A 21,273-nucleotide genomic window follows, 5' to 3' on the forward strand; every position below is an offset into this window, starting at 1 on the left:
CAAAAGCAGAGAGAGGGAAAACTCAGACATGGGCAGGAGGCTGAAAAGAGAAAATGTCTTGAAAGAAATGTTAGTCCTACCAGCGTGGCTCGGTGGTTGAGCATTGACCTATGAACCAGGAGGTCACTGGTTTGATTCCTGGTCAGGGCACATGCCCAGGGTTGCAGGCTTGATCCCCAGTAGGGGGTGTGCCGGAGGCAGCCAATCAATGATTCTCTCTCATCATTGATGTTTCTCTCTCTCCTTCTCCCTTCCTCTCTGAAATCAATAAAAATATATTTTTAAAAAAGAAATGTTAATACCCAGAAGGGGCAGGAAAAGTTTCTTGAAGATGACAAGGAGGCCCAGCTAGTCAAAGGTGATGGTAGAAGCCCAACTGCACTGGGATTGAAGTGGCAGCCCAGCAAAAGGAGACATTACTGCAACTACTTTCTAGAGCCGCAGGCTGTTGGAGGAGAGAAGGACTTCTTTCTCCCTGCTGTTACAGTAGTCATTTACAAGTTTATAAAGCTTTTTGAGGAAAAGGGCCAAGTTATTTTGTGTGTTTTTTTCCTCGATATTTCTAATGTATGTTTTTATTAATTTCAGAGAGGAAGGAAGAGGTAGAGATAGAAAGACACATCAATGATGACATGCCTCCTGCATGCCCCACACTGGGGATCAAGCCCGCAACCCGGGCATGTGCCCCAACTGGGAGCCTTTCCAATGGGGAAGGTGCTTACAAAATTCTCCCAGTATCCCTGAGCTTTGGAGGTAATTGGAAATATGAAATATGTGCAAGAGGGCATTCTTCAGCTGTCTTTCTTTCTTTCTTAGTGAATCCTCACCTGAGGATATTTTTCCATTGATTTTTAGGGAGAGTAGAAGAGAGAGGGAAAGACAGAGAGAAACATCGATGTGAGAGAAACACGTCGATTGGTTGCCCGCTGCACGAGCCCCAACCAGGACCCTTGACCAGAATTGAACCCAGGACGCTTTGATTTGCAGGTTGAAACTCTATCCACTGAGCCAAACCGGCTAAGGCAAGCATGTCAAGTTTATGTGGGCCACAAAAAAACAAAAGCTTCAATTTTCATTAGAAGCATAAATTTATTTCGATAGAGACATGCTGAATAAAAAGGGCTGAAATAAATGAGGGATTATTAACATAAAATAATAGAACATTTTAATAAAAATTAATATATTTTCTTGAACATTAACTTACCAGACACTGAATAACTGCACAAATTAATAAGCGTAATGCAAATAAACCTATTTTTCTTGTTCTCCAAAAGCGAAATATTTCCTGTTGCACACACCAAACTAGTCAGTCCAAGACTAATGACATGACTGCTAAAATATTCACTGCTAGTATTAGTGGAGAGAAATGGTGCACCTTCGGGTAAGGTGAGTAGAGAAATGAATGCAACACCATTATAATAATCAGTCAGCGAACATTGTAGTTCATTATTAATAATTATGTATAACAGGATGTTGTAAAAATTAAGTTACAAAATTTTTATTAAAGCCTTTCTTACATGCTGTTATATTGGCTGGGCCACAAAAATATTTGTTGTAGGCTTCATGTGGCCCACGGGTCGTGAGTTTGACATGCTTGGGCTAGGGTTTTAGCCTTTTCTAGAACAAAATAATATATGTGTTCCGCTTTCTCTCCAGTTTAGGGATAAAATTTCCCCTCCTCAGGGCTCTAGCCCTTACCCTCAGCACCCTGACACCAGCATTCAAAGCTCTCCACAATCTGATTTCATATGGGTCAGGGTCAGTCAACCAGAGAAACAGACACAGTAGGAGATGTACATTGAGGGATATATTGTAAGGACTTGGCTTATAGTAAACTCATTAGTCAACAGAGCCAAATATCAACAGTACAACGACTGAAATTTCTTTTGAGAGCCAAATTTTTTTAAACTTAAACTTCTTCTAACACCACTTCTTCAAAATAGACTCGCCCAGGCTGTGGTATTTTGTGGAAGAGCCACACTCAAGGGGCCAAAGAACCGCATGTGGCTCTCGAGCCCCAGTTTGCTGGCCACGGGCTTATACCATTGTGGGGGCTAGATAGGCAAATCTGAAATCAATGGAACAGGCCATCAGGAGAGGCAGGCTGAAATTATCTGGCAACAACTGAAATTGCAGTCCATAGTGGAATTCCTTTTTCCTCAGGGAAACTTCAGTTCAGCTCCTAAGACCTTCCAACTAATTGAATTAGACCTACCAAAATTGTCTAGGAAAATCTCCTCTACATAAAGACAACTATTATGAATGTCAATCCTATCTATAAAATACTTTCACAGCAATGCCTACATTAGTGTTTGATTTAATAACCGGGACCACAGCCTAGCCAAGTTGACAGATAAAATTGACCTTCATAGGCTTCTAGTTGCCTGCCTTTTCTAAGCTTTCAACCTACCTTCCCTCCGCTCTCCTCCCCTCCCCTCCTCCCACATTTGCCAGCCCTGGGGCCTTTGCTAAAACTCTTATCTCAGCTTTCTATCCCCAGGTTGCAATCCTTATAGTTTTCAAGGCCCATTTCCTAACGGACTATTTCAAATCCTCTCAATTTGATTACATTTATCATGCCTCCATACTTAACCTTATTTCTTTTTTTAAATATATGCTTATTGATTTCAGAGAGGAAGGGAGCGGGAGAGAGAGATAGAAACATCAATGATGAGAGAGAATCATTGATTGGCTTCCTCCTGCACACCCCACAGTGGGAATCGAACTGTGACCTCCTGGTTCATAAGTCAACTCTCAACCACTGAGCCACGAAGGCCGGGCTTAACCTTATTTCAGTAAGTATCTCTCTTGCCTGCTAGGGGGAAAGGATTGTGTACTATTCATCTCTTGTGTACCCACTCTCCAGAAGCACTAGCATTCAGAAGGATCTCAATACATTTGTTTTGAATTATATCAAACTTACAGAACCTACCACTATGTATATATAACTCAGCTACATGACTTTCAAACCCTCATCCCTTAGGATCCTTATGCCCACCCCATACACATTGCCCCTTTACTGGTGGTCTAATTAGTCCACATTCACCCATCCTTAAAGGTATGAGGTATTTTTTTTCTAAATTATTTTAATTCAAGTCTCCTTTAAACTTTCCACTCAGTATTACCTTACTGTAGATATTGTCTAAGGCCCACCTACCCCTAAAGAGGTATTCTAAGGCCCCTCCCCCATGCCCTGACATTGGTTACCTTTCAGAGAGAAAAAAGAAACAAGGAAAACAGGATTTGTAAACACATTTTGGAATTTATGGATCAGATTACCTAGTGTTTGCCCAAAGGGGATGTTTAGTTTTAATCTAAAGAGTGTATTATTAGATGTTGAACAAAAAGATAGATACAGAGATAGTAAAGCATCAAGCAGAAGGTCAAATTACAGCGGGAAGGTTAGGGAGAGGTGGGGGAGATAAGAGATCAACCGAAGGACTTGTATGCAAGCATATAAGCATAACCAATGGACACAAAACTCTGGGGGGTGAGGGCATGTATGGGAGTGGGGTGGGGGGGGCAATGGTAAGATATGTACACATATAATTCCTTAATTAAAAAAATGAAATAAATAAATAAATAAAAAGAGTGTATTATTAGATAATCCAATAGCTCATTCCTTTATCTTCTTCAGGTCTTTGTGTGTGTGTTTTGTGTGTGTGTGTGTGTGGGGGGGGGTTGTGTGTTTTTTTTATAGCAAAGGTGGAAATTTATTGAAGAACAAGTACAGACTCCCACGTGGTGAAGGGGAAAGAATTTCACAGCACACTCCCTTGTGGGGAGGGGGAAAGAGTCCCCCTTCAGGTCTTTGTTTTAATGTTATCTTCCCAGATAGGCCTTCTCTGATTACCCTACTTTCAACGTTTCTTTCTGTCTCTCAAATCAATAAATTAAAAGAAAAATATTTTAAAAAATAAAATGAAATTCACTCTTCCTTCCCTCCACTACTACTCTGGCACATTATCCCACTTCCTTGCCTGATTTTCCTCCATAGCATTTATCACCATTTGACATATAGTTTTCTTATTTATGTGTTTGATGTTTGAGAATGTAAACTCCATGAGAATAGGCTTTTTTTTATTGCTTACTGCTGTATTCTCTGTGAACAGAACAGAGCCTGGCACATAGAAAGTACACAATAAATATAGGGTGTCCCCCCAAAATGTATACACAATCTTTGAATAACTATAAAGGCAGTGTTTATTAACATACATTTCATTTTCAAAATTGAGCCAGCAGCTGTTAAAGTGTATATACATTTTTGGGGACACTCTGTATTTACTGAATAAGCTAATTACTTGGGGGCAAATAATTTATAGTCCCCTGGATGTCTAGCACAGTGTCTGGAATGCAATAAAACAATCAGTAAATATTTGATGAATGAACTGTGATGGAAGACTACTAATATTCTGCCTTGCAGTTTATTTCATTCTCCAAGTACTTATACATACCTAGGCCTACAGTAAATTCTAAACTTGTAAAAGTATGACAAAAGGTCCAAAAAGAGAGTTCCTCCATGGACACCACTGACAATGGCAGTATGGGTAAGATAGGAGGCTGCTTTAAGTGTTTTCTGCCTTTACCACTTGGACAAATCACTTCTCATCTCTGGGCCTCAGTTTCACCATATGTAAAATGAGGCTAGTAGATTTCTGAAGTCCTTTCTATATTGTTTCTTTGGAGGGGTTGATACATCCATATGTGTAAAATATATCATCTAAAGTGAGGGAAATAATAATCAGGTTGGTGTCACCTCCCCTCCTCCTCTTTGGTACAGCCTTCCCAGTGGCCCCCTTCCCTGCTGCTCCTTCAAAATTCTGTAGTGTGTGGGAGAGGGGTCACTTCTTGGCAGCTTCTGCCTGAGCTGCCAAATCTGTCTCCTTCTGAGCAGCGAAGAATGTGCTGCTCATAACTAAAATTGTACAATTCTAAAATTGTATGAATTTGTACTCTAAAATTGTACATTTCTCTTACTTCTACTAGTAAATCATGGTTGGAATATACCTAATGAAAATGTGGTATAAGAATACAAGCTCTCTGTGGTCCAATTAGTACGTATCATCACAAAGCATGGTGTAAAAGGCCACATTAGTAATTTGCAGATGATGATGTTGAGGCTCACATGAGGCAGATATGGCCAAAAGCCAGGTTTTCTGATTCATTCAGGGCTCTTTATCCAAAGTCCCATAAATACACTGTATTTTCTCCCTTTTCCAAGCGTTCCGTAAATCAGACCTTTATTGCCCAGATATTTTGGAAAATTCTTACTCCTTCACTCGTTTGAACATACTTGGTCCTAGCGTTAGAAACAAACAAACAAAAAAAAAACCCACAGCTTTCTCTTGCAGTGTCTGGATTATTCAGGTGGTGTTCCTTGTCACCCCAAGGTGAAACTGCCATAATTGCAAAGGGCAAACAAACTCTTTGTATGGGCCTGTGATGGAAACGTGTTTTAATTTGGCCCCGTCCTTATACAGTGATAAAAATCACTCATGTTCAGAAACATGCAAACTCATGTTCAGAAATCTCCCCTTCATTCTGACTGTGGCTGCCATCCTGTTAAACAGATTTTCTGAAAAGAAACTGTAAACCAGAGCCAGACTTACTTTCTGGTGCTGAAGAGGGAAAAAAGCGTGGCTGATTTCCCGCTAGAGGAACGATCTGGTCCTACACGTCACCAGCATCCCTCCACCCCTCAAGCGCTGAATGTTTCAGCGCTCTCCGACCAGCTTCCCCCCGCACTGCCTAGCTACCAGGGATAGGGCTAGTTTTAGCCTCTCCCCTTTCATGGCCTCCATCTAATACCTGAGCTGGCTGGTAGTGGGCGGAGCTACGGCGGGGATCCGCCCCTCGCTGCTTGTCAGCTAATCGGAGCGAGTGGGGTGTAGACTTCCCTGCTGGCCCCGCCTCCTGGGCACTGGGCAATTTAGAGCCGCGCGCCCGGCGGGAACATAAGATGGCGGAGTAGCAACGCGAAGCTTTTAGTACTGAGACTCGGGGCTGACTTTGGTTCAGGACTTGCAGCCGCAGTGATCGCTGAGCAAAGAGTGCCTAGCGCAGTGGGCCAAGATGCCGAACATCAAAATCTTCAGCGGGAGCTCCCACCAGGACCTGTCCCAGAAAATTGCTGACCGCCTGGGCCTGGAGCTAGGCAAGGTGGTGACTAAGAAATTCAGCAACCAGGAGACCTGGTAAGGGTGCAGTTGGGATCCCGACCGCCTCACCTGCCCGAGCTGCAGGGGGATATGTGGGCGGCAGAGAGAAGGAGGCATGGGGCTGCCGCGTGAGTGCTGAGGGACAGGGATTTGGTGGGGGGGAAGCTAGCGTGCTCTACGGACTGTTTCCGTTATTTTGCCTCTCGCGGCGGGTGAGGGGGTGTCACATTGGTTCTCACCGTGGTGGTGGGGTGGAGCCAAGATTGAGCTTGAGGCGAAGCTTCTGGGTTTGAAGGCTAGGGTTGGAGGACCCAGCCGGGGGACAGTGGCTGCCTAAAGCGACGAGAGGGGAAAAACGCTTAGCCTCGGCGGGGCGGTTGGGACACGTGGCTTTGTCGCTTCGCTGTTGGGCCAGCCAGGCTGGACAAGTTCCTCTTGGACCAGCTTGCATGGGAGAACGTACTGAGTACTGAGCCCTCCTGGTGTTTCTAGAATCTAAGAAGCAGCTTATCAATTAGAAACTACGTTGGGTTTGGTATTGAGGGAAATGAACATGTGCTGAGGGCGCCAAAATTATTACTGAGGACTTCCGTAGGTTGGCAAGCGTTGGCTTTCACAACTTTAGAATCGCATGTTTAGAATCTTAGAGCCATACTTATGTTAAATCTAGTTGATCAGGCAATGATGCATTAACTCTACATCGTCATTGCATCTTAGCTTGAGCCATCCAGAAAATCTTAGGGAACCTTAATCCTAGAATTCTTGACCTTCCCCAAATGCAGCTACTGGTACAGATAATACAGAAGCATACATTTTAGTAGTCAAGTCTATCCCGAATGAGTCCACTTCTCTTGCTGCTGTGTGGGAAATTAAGTCAACAGTTTTGAATGTTAAGATAATTGAGGAAAGATAATGATGGAATCAAAGACCTGGATCACATAGTGTCTTGTAACTCGATTTTTTTTTCATTGCCTTGCTAATTAAATTTGCGCCCTCCCCCCACCCTCCTCCCCCCCCCACACACTTCCACCCTCCTGCACCTTGAGGACATCTTAGAGATAACTTGGTGTGTCTGGGCCTTTCCATATCCCTTCCACCTAAATGTAGAATCCTGTGGTTCTGATAGGCCTACTTTATGTTTTGTTGTTACCTTGTTGATCAAATCAGAGCAGTGTTCACAATCTTAGTCATCTGTTAAGGGGAAAGTTTACACCAAACCTAATGATTAGTTACATAAGTTAAGATTGCTTTCAGCATGCTTTCCTAAAGGCTTTCATTTTCATTTTTCTTTATTTAAACTTATTACCAAAGTGTAACTCTTGTTATACTTTGTAGACCCTGCTGATAAAAGCATTCATCTGTAGTGGGCAGCTTCCTTCTGAATGTTTGATTATGCCACTGGTTGTGATGCAAATAATAGTGCAAACATTGATGCCATCCATAACCAGGCAATACCTTAGTCAAAAGAGGATAGTCAAGCTGCTGTCTTTAGCGTTGACCACACCATTATGACTCATGGGCTGTATTAAATAAAGAAGACAAAAACATGACCAGACTTTGCAAATGGCAGTATAGCTAGGGGACAAGAATGATTTTAATTTAGAGGTGTTTTTTTTGGGGGGGAGGGGGGTTGGTCCCCTTATAGGACTGTGGTTATTAAATCCTTTTACTATGCTTCTAGGAAAAATACAAAAACTTTATTCACCCTCTGTGTAGTGCAACACACCAGAACTTGAGACTATATTGGGAGAGGGGAAGGGGTGAGCAATTTATTTTTCAATTGATTGATTTATCTGAGTTTATCAGCAATCTCAATCTACTTTTATGAGGTGTAAGCCTGATTTCATTTTTAAACAACTGGACAGTAACATGCCTGGAAACATTGGATAAGATTAAGCCCAATGGGAAAAGTTGCTGACTGGTTAGGTTTCTTTCTTTCTGGCTTAATCATTAGCTTTTTGGTTCCTTGGATGTTCTGAAACCCTCATTGAACATAATCAAGTATGTTGCCTATGGAGCTTCCCCTCCCAACCAAACTTTGGCTTTTCTGCACTGCAGAAATGGTAACTGCAGCCCTGTGTGACTCTTAGACTCTAAAGATCATGGACAGGGCAGCTCAGTGGGTGCTGTGGTTCATCAGATGGGGAACTGCAGAGCCCATCCTGAAATGAGACTAGAGTTTTGCTATTTTCTGCAGTTTGGCAGAATCTCAGGGGTTGATGCTCTCTTGAGCAGAATGGCTTTTCTTCTGAAGTCAGAATCATCCATTACTGTCCAGTTATTAAAGAAATATGCATATGGTATAGCACACACAAATAGTTAAGAGAGGTTAAAACTTAGGCCGTTGACTCAGAGAACCCAGATTTGAATCCTTAGCCTTTCTTTGTCTCAATAATTTGAACTGTAAAGTGGTATCTACCCATAGAGTTATTGTGAGGTTTGAAATAGGACTGAAGTTTTTAGATCTTTGTCCATTCAACACCATAAATGTTGGTAAGAAGGGGTGATGATGTTATTGCAGAAAATGTGAAATATAATATAGAACAGAATGAGGGGAAAAAGAAATCCCCCCAAATTCTACCATCCAAGACAAACTTCATTTTGATGTATGACCTTCCAGATGTTTGTGTGTGTGTTTATATACTTTTTTTCCAAAAATATAAGACACGTTATTTATAACTTTCTTCACTTTGCAATGTATTTTGAATAGTTTCTCCCCTTAATAATTAGTCTACATGGTTTTAAATAACTTTTATTGATTGAATGATTTTTAGAGAGAATGGAAGGGAGGGAGGGGGAGAGAAAATAAGACAAACATCAATGTGAGAGATCTGCAGATTGGTTGCTTCTCACACCTCCCAGGGCCCTTTACCAGAAATCAACGCCGCCCCCCCCCCCCAGACCCTTCAATGTGCGGGCTGACACTCTACCACCGACCTACACTTGCCAGGACTTAAACAGCTTTTAAACAATATAGTTTGTTTTAGGGTTTTACCATAATTTTAGCTAAACAAGTCCCTATTAGATATTTCCAATTTTTTATCTAATGCTTTTAATATGAAAACCCTTGAATGTAAATCTTTAACCATTTCTTTTTTTTCTCTCTTTTTAGAAAATGTTTTTATGTGTTTTTTAGCCCTCAATGAGGATATTTTTCCATTGATTTTTAGAGAAAGTGGAAGAGGGAAAGACAGAGAGAAATATCGATGTGAGAGAAACACATTGATTGGTTGCCTCCTCCACAAGCCTCTAGGCAGGGAAGCAGCCTGCAACCAAGGTATGTGCCCTTTACCCCTTGACTGGAATCGATCCCAGGACCCTTGGGTCCTTAGGCCAGTGCTCTAGCCACTGAACCAAACCAGCTAGGGCTAAAAAACACACACATGTTTTTATTGATTTTAGAGAAAGAGGAAGAGAAAGTGGTAGAGAGATAGAAACATCAATCAGCTGCCTCCTGCATGCCCTCTACTAGGGATGGAGCCTGCAACCTGGTCATGTGCCCTGACTGGAAATCAACCTGGTGAGCTCTTTTATATATATAAAAATATATATATATGTATATATATTTTATTGATTTCAGAGAGGAAGGGAGCGGAAGAGAGAGATAGGAACATAAATTATGAGAGAGAATCATCGATTGGCTGCCTCCTGCATGCCCCCTACTGGGGATCGAACCACAACCTGGGAATTGAACCATGACCTCTTGGTTCATAGGTGGACTCTCAACCACTGAGCCAGGCCAGCTGGGCTCTTTGACCATTTCTGATTATTTTCTTAGGATAATTTTCTGGAAGGGGAATTACTAGGTTAAAGGTATATACCATTTTTAGGCTTTTGAATGCCTGTTGCCAAATTGCCCTCCAGAAAAGTTGAACCAATTTCCACTCTCACCAGCAGTAATAACAATATTAACAACAGTTAATGTATAGTGATTACTTAAGATATGCTCGTTCCAGTGCTAAGCATTTTGTACACTTCTCATTTAATCCTCTCAACATTGCTATGAGTTGTTATTCTCACTATCCCCATTTTATGAATGAGGGAACTGCGACTTAGCGGTGAAGTAACTTGCCCAATTCTGGGTATTGTCCTTTAAATTTTTTGCTGATACAATATCTCATCTAACTTTTAAAACTTTTATATATACTAAAATTTTTGACTCGATTCTCAACAAACTTTGGTTTACTTAGTTATTCTGGGTAGGCAAAGAGGGGAAAATTCTTAATTTTGGTTGCCTAAAATTTTCCCAAGAACTATATCCTTTGGCTAGTTACTCCATGTATTTGGCATATGCCAAAATCTGTCTAAATTCTTGAGATTTTTTTTTCTGCAGGGGTAGAAGCAGCCTGGTGGGGAAATTTTTTTTAATACCACCGCATTTTAGATTACTTTATTTTCTCTTTGTGTTTCTTAACATCCCGTGCTCTTTGGATGCACTTATACCTGATGCTAAAGGAAAGAAAGGGTGAAGGAGAAGCTAGTTTTCTCATTGGATGGACATAGCCAGTCATCTGGCCTCTTCAGAACAACTGGGAGAAGGATTGATCCAAAGCCATTTGGAAAACACATCATTAGCTAGGGGGAAAACAAGGCATATTATCCTTTAAACTGTTAAACCAGGCCCTGACTGATGTGGCTCAGTTGGTTGGAGTGTCATCCTGTATTCCAGAAGGTGGTGGGTTTGATTCCTGGTCAGGGCACATACCCAGGTTGCGGGTTCAATGCCTGGTTGGGGCATGTGCGGGAGGTAACTGATTGATGTTTCTCTCTCACATTGATGTTTTTCTCTCTCTCACTTCCTCTCTAAAATAAAATAAATTGCTAAACCAGGTTTTCCACTTGGACCATAGATTTGTGCACCCTAGATTATGTTAAGAGCAAATAGGTTTTAGGCACAACTGTTGTACTGTCAATCACTACCTAACTTATTAGAGGAAACCATAAAAAATAATATTAAGATTTTTTGAGGATTCAATGAATTATTTATTGACCAAGCTGTATAATCTGAGTGTAATTCATGGGCTTTTTAAGGCTTTAAGAAAGTCTGTACCCTATAATACTTATGGAGGGAGAGATTGGTCTTGACTAATGAAATTAGAATTATTCATAGTAAAACAAGGCAGTGTCCTTGTTTCCTTGTATCACTTTATTTTGAATATAGTTAACTTTTTCAAGTTATTAGATGCATTTCTGGTCATAACATCCTTCTATGCTTAAGGGGAAGTTTTAGTCCTTAATTTGGCTTTGGGAAATGGCCTAACTGTTGGTTGATTATCATCAGATGATATAAAGACACAAAAATGCTACTAGAACCATGGCAGGGTATCTCAGTTGGTTAGAGCATTGTCCGAATTCACCAAAATTGCGCATTTGGTCCCCAGTCAGAGCACATGTAAGAATCAACCAATGAATGCATGAATGGATGGAACAACAGAATGATGTTTCTCTCCCCCACTTCTCGAATCAATCAATAAAAAAAGGTACTAGTGATTGTGTTAGGTGGTGAGCTGGTGATTTTTTTAAGAATTAATTTTCATATGCTGAGTGAAATAAGCCAGTCAATGAAAGAAAAATACCACATGATCTCACTCATTTATGGATAATAAAGAACATTATAAACTGTTGAACAAAAAGATAGATACAGAGGCAGTAAAGCATCAAACAGTCTGTCAAATTACAGCAGGAAGGTTAGGGAGAGGTGGGGAAGATAAGAGATCAACCAAAGGACTTGTATGCATGCATATAAGCATAACCAATGGATGCAAAACTCTGGGGGGTGAGGGCATATATGGGAGTGGGGTGGGGGGGCAATGGTAAGATATGTACACATATAATCCCTTAATAAAAAAATTGAAAAAAAAGAATTAATTTTCAAACATTATCTGATGTTAGAATATAATATTTAAAGGAATCATTTCATTAAAGCTATGTATTTAGCAAATGCTCTCTGATGTTTAAGTTGGCAGTGATAATTTTAATACCTTATCAGCTTTCAAGAAAGGATTTGAAGTGTTTTTCATGATCGTCAGTGTACAAAAGGTTCATCAAGATACATCGGAAGCATTATAGAACTAAGGACGATAGTAATTGTGCCAAGAAAGTGGCATAAAGGGATTACAGAAGTTTAGTATTACTTTAACTGTATCCCTTGCTTTCTGGCAGCCAAAAGGATAAAGGCATATGGAATTGATTATGTCGTCTTTTAAAAAATATATTTTTTATTGATATCAGAGAGGAAGGGAGAGGGAGAGAGAGATAGAAACATCAATGATGAGAGAGAATCATTAATCAGCCGACCTCCTGCACACCCCCTACTGGGAATCAAGCCTGCAACCCAGGCATGTGCCCTGACTAGGCATCGAACCATGACCTCCTGGTTCATAGGTCAACATTCAGTCACTGAGTCACACCGGCTGGGTGATTATGTAATTTTTATTTTCATAAAACTCTTTAGATACTTCCAGGCAAAAATGTCCAAGAATTTTATGGGTGGGATACTTAAATAATGATACTGAGTAGCATAATGGAAAATGTAAGCAGTGTGGTAGGTATTTTTATATTGACTCTGATAGTTGAGGCATGTTGTTTCCTGGTCTTGGTAATAAGAAAGCTTTAGAATAGAATACAATCCTTGATGCGTATTTATTATCTTGGATCAATTGTCAAACTGCTGTTCCTAGCTCTGGCAAGTGACTGTCTGGAGCATAGATATATGTGTACTTGACTGAAACAAGAGCCATGGGCTTCTAATCCCAGATGTCAAGGACACAGTTGACTTCTTATGTGAAATCAATGTGCCTGACTTTTATTCTCCCACACGGAAATGGAGATTTTGGTCAAGGAAGTTGTATGGGGATGACTGGGTGAGATTAAAACTTTCTTGAGTTTTGAAGTTGCTCAAATACTTGAAGTACTTGGTCAGGACCCTAGAGTTGTGCACCATAAAACCTAGAAGGGACTTTTTTAGCCTGGGACTTCTCAAAGGGCATGGAGTGTTATGTTAGTAAAGGAGGTTGAAGAAGTCCCTCTACACTACTTCTGCCTCTTATTTAGACCTATCACAATGAGCACCTTGCCAAACATGGTCACCTCCAGGAGATGTTATTTATTCTTATTTTAGTTCTTAAAATTTTTAATTACTTTATCCTAATATATCCAAAATATTAAAATTTTAACATGTAGTCAATATAAAATTTGATATTTTTTCTTTTGTATATAATATCTTCACATTAAGGTGAGTATTTTATACTTACAGCACATCTCAATTTAGTTCCTCAGTCACACTAATATCATTTCATGTGTTCAATAACCACATGAGGTCAGTGACAGCCATTTTGGACAGTGCCACTCTAGGACCTACACTTTGGGAAACATGCAGGTTGCTCTTCCAGAAAGCCCTGCCTGGTTCCCTCCTGCCCATCAATTGGAATTTTGAAGAATGTCCTCAGAAATAAATTTTGACATTTGGCATAATTGAGACTGCTGACAGTTGTAATTCTTTAGGCTGATATTGGTGGTTAGTAGATGTCAACTCAGCTGGGTCCACAAAATTGCTATATTCATTATGTTGCTCATTATCACTATTTTAGGATCCCACCATAAAATTCTTTGTAGCTATCACATCCTGTTGGGCCCATTAGATTATAGTTCTAACAAAATTAAATATCAGCTGAATATCTGTAAAGTGGTATGAGCAGGTTTGTCAAATGAAGAAACATATTGGGCGTACTTGCATGTAGTGTGAAATATGAGGGATAATGATAAAAGTCTTCTGAATTTTCATGATAAGCAAGCCTGCAGAAGGTTCATATTCTGTCTAAAGTGAGTGAATCCAAGAATCAGTCTAATCCTGAGGGGACATTCATTCATTCACTCATTCATTCATTTTTTTGTCACTAGCTGGCTGGATATACAGATCAGCATTGCAGATCTGGTTCCTGCCTTCATAGAGCATGCATTTAGGTGGAGGAGACAGGAAATAAACAATTGCATAAAAAATAGGGTGATAAGAAATTGTGATAAGTGTTCTGAAGGGAATAACCAAGGTGATGAGAAAATAACTGTGTCACTTTATTTATTGAACTTGATTATGGAACATTCCAAACATACAGAAGTAGAGAGAATAGTATAACGATCCTACCCACCCTACCTATCCTTCATGTACCCATCACCCAGTTCAGTAGTTGGCAATTTGTGGCTAATGTTGTTTCATCTATTATTTCCCTTCCATACACACCCCCACAATTGAATTATTTTGAAGCAAACCTAGAATTATTTTGAAATCACCCATATATATATTTCAGTAGCCACATTTTATTGTCTAAAAATAATAGTTATCTCTTAATATCAAATAACTAACCAGTGTTCAAATTACTGTCTCTTAAATGTGGGGTTTGTTTTTTGGTTTGCTCAATTAGTATACAAATAAAGTCCATACAGTACAATTGGTTGGTATTTTTTTCTTAAGTGTTAATTTATTGATTTTAGGGAGAGACATCGATTTGTTGTTTCACTTATTTATGCTTCTTGTATGTGCCCTGACCAGGGATCAAACTCGCAACCTTGGTGTGGACAATGCTCTAAGCAGCCGAGCTACCCGGCTAGGGCAGAGCGAAGATATAACTATGTATATATGTTTTGTTAATCCTCATCCAAGGATACTTTTTTTCATTGATTTTTAGAGAGAGTGGAAGGAAGGGAGAAACATATATGTGAGAGAAACATATATGTGAGAGAGACACATTGATTGGTTGCCTCCCGAATGTGTCCTGATGAGGGCCAGGAGATCGAACCTGCAACCAATTTGTGCCCTTGACCTAGAATTGAACCTGAGACCCTTCAGTGCACAGGCTGACCACTGATTTATACCAGCCAGGGCTAAAGGAAGTTACCAATTGATATTTCTCTCTCACCTCTCTCTCTCTCTCCCTCCCCTCTCTCTAAAATCAGTGCACTCTAACCACTGATTTATACCAGCCAGGGCTAAAGGAAGATATTTTGATTGGAGATCTGAGAAATGAATGAGCTAGTTGTAGAAGAGCATTCCAGGTAGTAGGAAGAATGTGAATTGTAAATTCACACACAGTTGTAAAAAGTAATACAGAGAGACCTGGTATAACCATTACCCAGTTTTCCCAAAATTCTGAAACATAGTTTTTCCAAACTACAGTTTTCTTGCAAAACTGTAGTATGATGCAACAATCAGGATATTGACATTGATGCAGCCAAGATATAAAACCATCTATATCAAGGATTCTTTCTGTTGCCATGTTGTAGCCACACCCACCTTTCTTCTCCTCCTCTGTAGTTATCCTTTTTATACTGCAACTAGTGACCCGGTGCATGGATTCATGCACATTGAAAGGAAATTAATTAGAAGGTGGCCAGCAGGGCGGGACTGGGTGAGATGGGCCGGACACACCCTGGAGCCAACCTCCCGAGGTCCCTCCCCAGTGTCTGTGGAGTGAGCAGGGTCCCTTCAGCAGGTGGGGTCCCTCGGCTTGGCCTGTGGGGATTGGGCCAAAACCAGCTCTGACATCCCCAGAGGGGCCTGGGTTGTGAGAGGACACTCTGCAAAGTTGCTGTCATACAGGGTGTGGAACGCAAATGCAAGTGTGCAGTAAACTGTTGGGAGCGGTTATAGGGTTAAGCCTCGGACTGACCTGCTGGCAAAGTCACAAACAAGTCCCAGCTTGATCTTGTGACTGCTCCCTAGATCTTTCCTGGGTTGCTAGTGGGCTGTGGGAGGGGCAGCAAGTGCTGCCAAAACAAGTGAAACTTACAAGAACATTGTCAGTTGCCTTGTTTGTCCCTGATTATAAATAAAGCCTCAGTTTTGCAGTCTGGATCTGTTCTGTTGCCTCAGCAAAGCACAGAAGATCCACCTAGACCCAGCTTTTTCTCTTTGTCTATCATTTCTCCATCCTTCGTCACCCCCGCTCAGGCTCGCCAAACCCTTGGCTGTGCTGGCGCGGCACAGTAAACAAGATTTGGGGCCGACAGTGCCCCAGCAACAACATAATCCACGGTCGCACGGCCCCTCGAGGAATCAGGCTCCCTCCTCTCTGGTTTCAGGGTGCGTCACCCGAGAACCACCGCTGCCAAGTCACTGCAGCTCAACAGCTCCTGCATTGAGCGTCTGCCCCCTGGTGGTCAGTGCACGTCAAAGCAACCGGTTAGACCGTCGGACACTTAGCATATTAGCCTTTTATATATATAGTCTAGTGGCCCGGTGCACAAAATTCGTGCACGGGGGTGGGGGGTGTCCCTCAGCCCAGCCTGCACCCTCTCCAATCTGGGACCCCTCGGGGAATGTCCGACTGCCAGTTTAGGCCCAATCCCTCTCGCAATCCAGGACCGATGGCTCCTAACCACTCACCTGCCTGCCGGTCTGATCACCCCTAACCACTCTGCCTACCGGCCTGATCACCCCCAACTGTCCCCCCCTTCAGACCTGATCACCCCTAACTGCCCCCTCCTGCTGGCGTGCTCACCCCCAACTGCCCCCCCACTGGCCTGCTCACCCCCAACTCCCCACCCTGCCAGCCTTCTCGCTCCCAACTGCCCCCCCCCCCCGCGCTGGCCTGCTTGCTCCCAACTGCCCTCCCCTGCCAGCCTGATTGCCCCTAACCACCTTTGCCTTGGCCCCGCCACCATGGCTTTGTCTGGAAGGATGTCTGGAAGGTCTCCTGGTCTAATTAGCATATTACCCTTTTATTAGTATAGATTCTTTGATTTGGTAGCTGGGTAATACTGGCCACATAAAATGAGTTGGAAAATAATTTCCTCATCTGTTTTCTCAAAAAGATTTTGCTAATTCTTTAACTGTTTGGGAAAATTATTCAATGAAGCTGTTTTGGGTTAGTTTTCTTAGAGGTTTATCAATTTTATTGATTTTCCTTCCCCAAAAAAACAACTTTCTGTTTCATTGTTTTATCTCTGTTTTGTTTTACTGTTTTGAATTTATTGATTTCTGTTCTTATGTTTTTTTTCTTTTTTTTTTTCACTTTGGGTTTATATTGCTCATTTTCTAGTTTCTTTTTTTAAAAAAATTTGATTTTAGAGAGAGAGGGAGAGAGAGAGAGAGAGAGAGAGAGAGAGAGAGAGAGAGAGAGAGGTGAGAGGTGAGAGAAATATCAATTGGTAACTGGCAATTTGCACATCTTAATCTCTTCCCTCTTTTCACCCATCCCCCCAACCCTACTCCCATTTGGTAGCCAGGAAAATGTTCTCTGTATCTATGTTTTTGTTTGCTCATTTATATTGTTCTTTAGATTCTACATATAAGTGAAATCATATGGTATTTGTCATTCTCTGACTTATTTCCCTTAGGACAGTGGTCGGCAAACTCATTAGTCAACAGAGCCAAATATCAACAGTACAACGATTGAAATTTCTTTTGAGAGCCAAATTTTTTAAACTTAAACTTCTTCTAACGCCACTTCTTCAAAATAGACTCTCCCAGGCCATGGTATTTTGTGGAAGAGCCACACTCAAGGGGCCAAAGAGCTGCATGTGGCTCGCGAGCCGCAGTTTGCTGACCATGGCCTTAGGATAATGCCCTCTAGTTCCATCCATGTTGACACAAATGGCAAGATTTTTCTTTTTTATAGCTGAATAATATTCTATTGTATATATGTACCACTTCTTTTCTTTTTTACTTTAAGATTTATATCTTTACATTTTATTTTTCAATTACAGTTTACATTCAGTATTATTTTGTATTAGTTTAAGGTTGTACCACTCCTTTATCCATTTGTCTATCAATGGACACTTAGTTGCTTCCATATTTTGACTATTGTAAATAATGCTGCAATGGGCATAGAAATGCATATCTTTTCAGATTAGTGTTTTGGGTTTCTTTGGATAAATACCCAGAAGTGGAATTGCAGGGTCCTTCTTTATCTCTTGTTTTTGTCTTTGTTTTAAAGTCTATTTTGTGTGATACAAGTACTGCTACTCCTGCTTTTTCTTTATTTGTTTCCATTTACATGAAATATCTTTTCCCATCCCTTTACTTTCAGGTTGTGTGTCTTTCAATCTGAAGTGGTTTTCTTGTAGGCAGTATATGTATGAGTTTTGTTTTCTTATACATTCAGACATCCTATGCCTTTTGATTGGAATATTTAACCCATTTGTTTGAAGTGATCATTGATAGGTATGTAGTTATTGCCATTTTAGTATTCGTATTTTTTAAATCCTCACCCAAGGGTATTTTTTCCATTGATTTTTTTTTAGAGTGGAGGGGCGGTGGGAGGCGGGGAGAGAGAGAGAAACATCCATGTGAGAGAGACACATCGATTGGTTGCCTCCCATTTGTACCCCGACTTGGGCCAGGGATTGAGCCTGCAACAGAGGTACATGCCCTTGACCAGGAATTGAACTCACAACCCTTTGGTCTAGGGCCGATGCTCTAACCACTGAGCATCTGGCCAGGGCTATTATTCATATTTTTATCATTTTATTCTTCCTCGTAAAGAAATCCCTTTAACAATTCTTATAATACTGGTTAGGTGCTGATCTCCTTTAGCTTTTTCTTGTCTGGAAATTCTTTATCTGTCCTTCCATCTAAATGATTCTAACTTTGCTGGGTAGAGGAATCTTGGTTGTAGGTCCTGGCTTTTCATCATTTTGAATATTTTGTGCCAATCCCTTCTGACCTGCAAAGTTTCTGTTGACAAATCAGCTGACAGTCTTATGGCAGTTCCCTTGTTGGTAACTAACTGCTTTTCTCTTGCTGCTTTAAAGATTCTCTCTTTGGTCCTGGCCAGGTAGCTCTGTTCGTTAGAGCTACCAATATACCAGGGTTGCTGGTTCAATCTCCAGTTTAAGCACATACAAGAAGCTAACAGTGAATGTACAAATAAGTAGAGTACAAATCGATGTTTCTCTTTCTCTTCCACTTCCTCTCTGTCTAAAAATAAGAAAAAGATTCTTTAACATTTGTCATTTTAATTATGATGTGTCTTGGTATGTGGGACTCTTTAGGTTCATCTTGTTTGGTTCTCTGCACTTTCTACACTTGTATATGTCCTTTGCCAGATTAGGGGAGTTTTCCATTATTTCTTCAAATAGGTTTTCAATTCCTTGCACCGCTCTTCTCTTACGATGTGAATATTAGTATGCTTGATGTCCCGAGGCCCCTTAAACTGTCCTCATTTGGGGGGATTTTTTTTTTTTCTGTTCTGATTGGGTATTTTCTGCTACCTGGTCTTCCAAATTGCTGATTTGATCCTCCGCGTCATCTAATCTACTGTTTATTCCCACTAATAATATATTCTTAATTTCAGTTATTCTTCATTTCTGACTTTTTAAATGTTTTCTATGTCCATTTTTAATTATTTATTTATTTTGAGAGAGAGAGAGAGAGAGAGAGAGAGAGAGAGAGAGATGGATTTGTTATTCCATTTATTTATGCATTCATTAATTGATTCTTGTATGTGCTCTGACCGGGGATTGAACCCACAGCCTTTGAGTATCGGGATGATGCTGTAACCAACTGAGCTACTCAACCAGGGCCTCTATCTCCATTTTTATGTTTCCTATCTGTTTGTTGACATTCTCACTGAGATCATCTATTCTTCCCCTAAGTTCATTGCACATCCTTATAACCAGTGTTTTGGACTCTGCATCTGGTAGATTGCTTGTCTCCATTTTGTTTAGTTCTTTTTCTGGAGTTTTGTTTTGTTCTTTCATTTGGGGACATGTTTCTTTGTCTCCCTGTATTTGTTTCTATGTGTTAGGTAGAGGTGCCATGTCTTCTGGTATTGGTAGATTGGCCTAATATAGTAGACTAGAGGCCTGGTGCACAAAATTCATGCTCAGGTAGGGTCCCTAGGCCTGGCCGATGATCAGGGCTGATCAGGGGGGCCCCCCACTGGCACCTGCCTTGGCCGGCCAGGCGCTACCTACTTACTGTCCCCGCCCCCCACCACCGCTGCCGGTTGCCTCTCTCTGGCACCTGCCTTGGCTTGCCTGAGGTCTGCGAGCTGGGGGCAGCTCCTGCATTGAGCGCCTGCCCCCTGGTGGTCAGTGCATGTCATAGCGACCGGTCGTTCTGCCATTCAGTCGATTTGCATATTAGACTTTTATTATATAGGATGTCCTGTGAGGCCCAGTGGGTGTTCCAGGTGTGTCCCTTGTGTGGGTTGTGTGTACCTTCCTATTGTACTTGAGCCTTGATTGCTTTTGGCAAGTCAATGGGAGGGATTGACCATCAGGTGATTGGCTGTGAGGAATGGCCATAATTATAGTGTAGGTGCTGTTTGGTGGCTGACCCTATGGAACAGGACTCACGTTAGTGGGGCATTCTTGTGTCTGCTAAGTTTACCCTTTGGGTGTGTCATTGCTGAAAAGCCCTTGGAAGTGGCTTGGGTGGGCCTGCAAATTGTGTGGGACAGAATCTCAGGAGATCACCAGGGCAGAGCCAACCTTGTTAGCTGGTTGATGGAGACTCATACTTGGCACCTGCCTATGCCTGCATGCAGGCTGGATGGGGGAAGGCTCAGGGAAGGGACAATGGCTTCTTACAGCACTTCTGTCCAGGAGAAAGCTTCCCTTCCAAGCCTTCTTCTTGAAGCTAGATAGTTCCTGTTAGTCCCTGGTGCTTTTCTAGCTGCTGCCCCAGTGCTGGAGCTCGGAGTCCATCAGCAAGTAAATTAATGTGCAGGCCCTGTAAGAGGACCCCCTGGGACTCCAGCAGCCCTCAGTCTCACGTGGATAAATCTTCTCAGCCACAATCCCTGCTGGTTTTCACAACCAGAAATTGTGGGACTTTTCTTCCCAGAACTTCTCTTCCTATGCTGGGGAGGCTTGTGTGGGGCTGGGACTCTGCCCTCCTGCTCCTCCAGTCCATTCAGTGTCTTGTCTTCACCTCTTCTATCAATCTTGTAGCTTCTTTTGTATATCCTTAGTTATAAGACTTCTATTTAGCTAGACTTCAGGAGGTTCTCAATGATCATTGTTTTGTAGTTTAGTTGTAATTTTGTTGTGGTCATGGGAGGAGACTAAAATAATTATTTAATTTAGTGCTTAAAGAGGGTTTATTTCCAGGAATTTCAACATCCCTGTTCTAATTTCTTTCTGGTTTGATTTTTTACCATTTGCTTTTATTTTT

At 41.4% G+C, this 21,273-nt stretch overlaps 1 protein-coding gene across 2 annotated transcripts in view; it reads left to right on the plus strand.

Annotated features, from left to right (window-relative positions):
* Window positions 1-5,928: 5,928 nt before the first annotated feature.
* The window catches only part of PRPS1 (phosphoribosyl pyrophosphate synthetase 1), a 31,306-nt gene continuing 15,961 nt past the window's right edge, over window positions 5,929-21,273 (plus strand). For both annotated transcript variants that reach the window (XM_008156317.3, XM_054722354.1), the window contains exon 1: window positions 5,929-6,194. In XM_008156317.3, coding sequence (XP_008154539.1) covers window positions 6,073-6,194 — 122 coding nt within the window. In that variant the 5' untranslated portion in view covers window positions 5,929-6,072. The remainder of the gene's footprint in view (window positions 6,195-21,273) is intronic.

This window comes from Eptesicus fuscus, chromosome 1, assembly GCF_027574615.1.
Source record: "Eptesicus fuscus isolate TK198812 chromosome 1, DD_ASM_mEF_20220401, whole genome shotgun sequence".
NCBI lineage: Eukaryota > Metazoa > Chordata > Mammalia > Chiroptera > Vespertilionidae > Eptesicus > Eptesicus fuscus.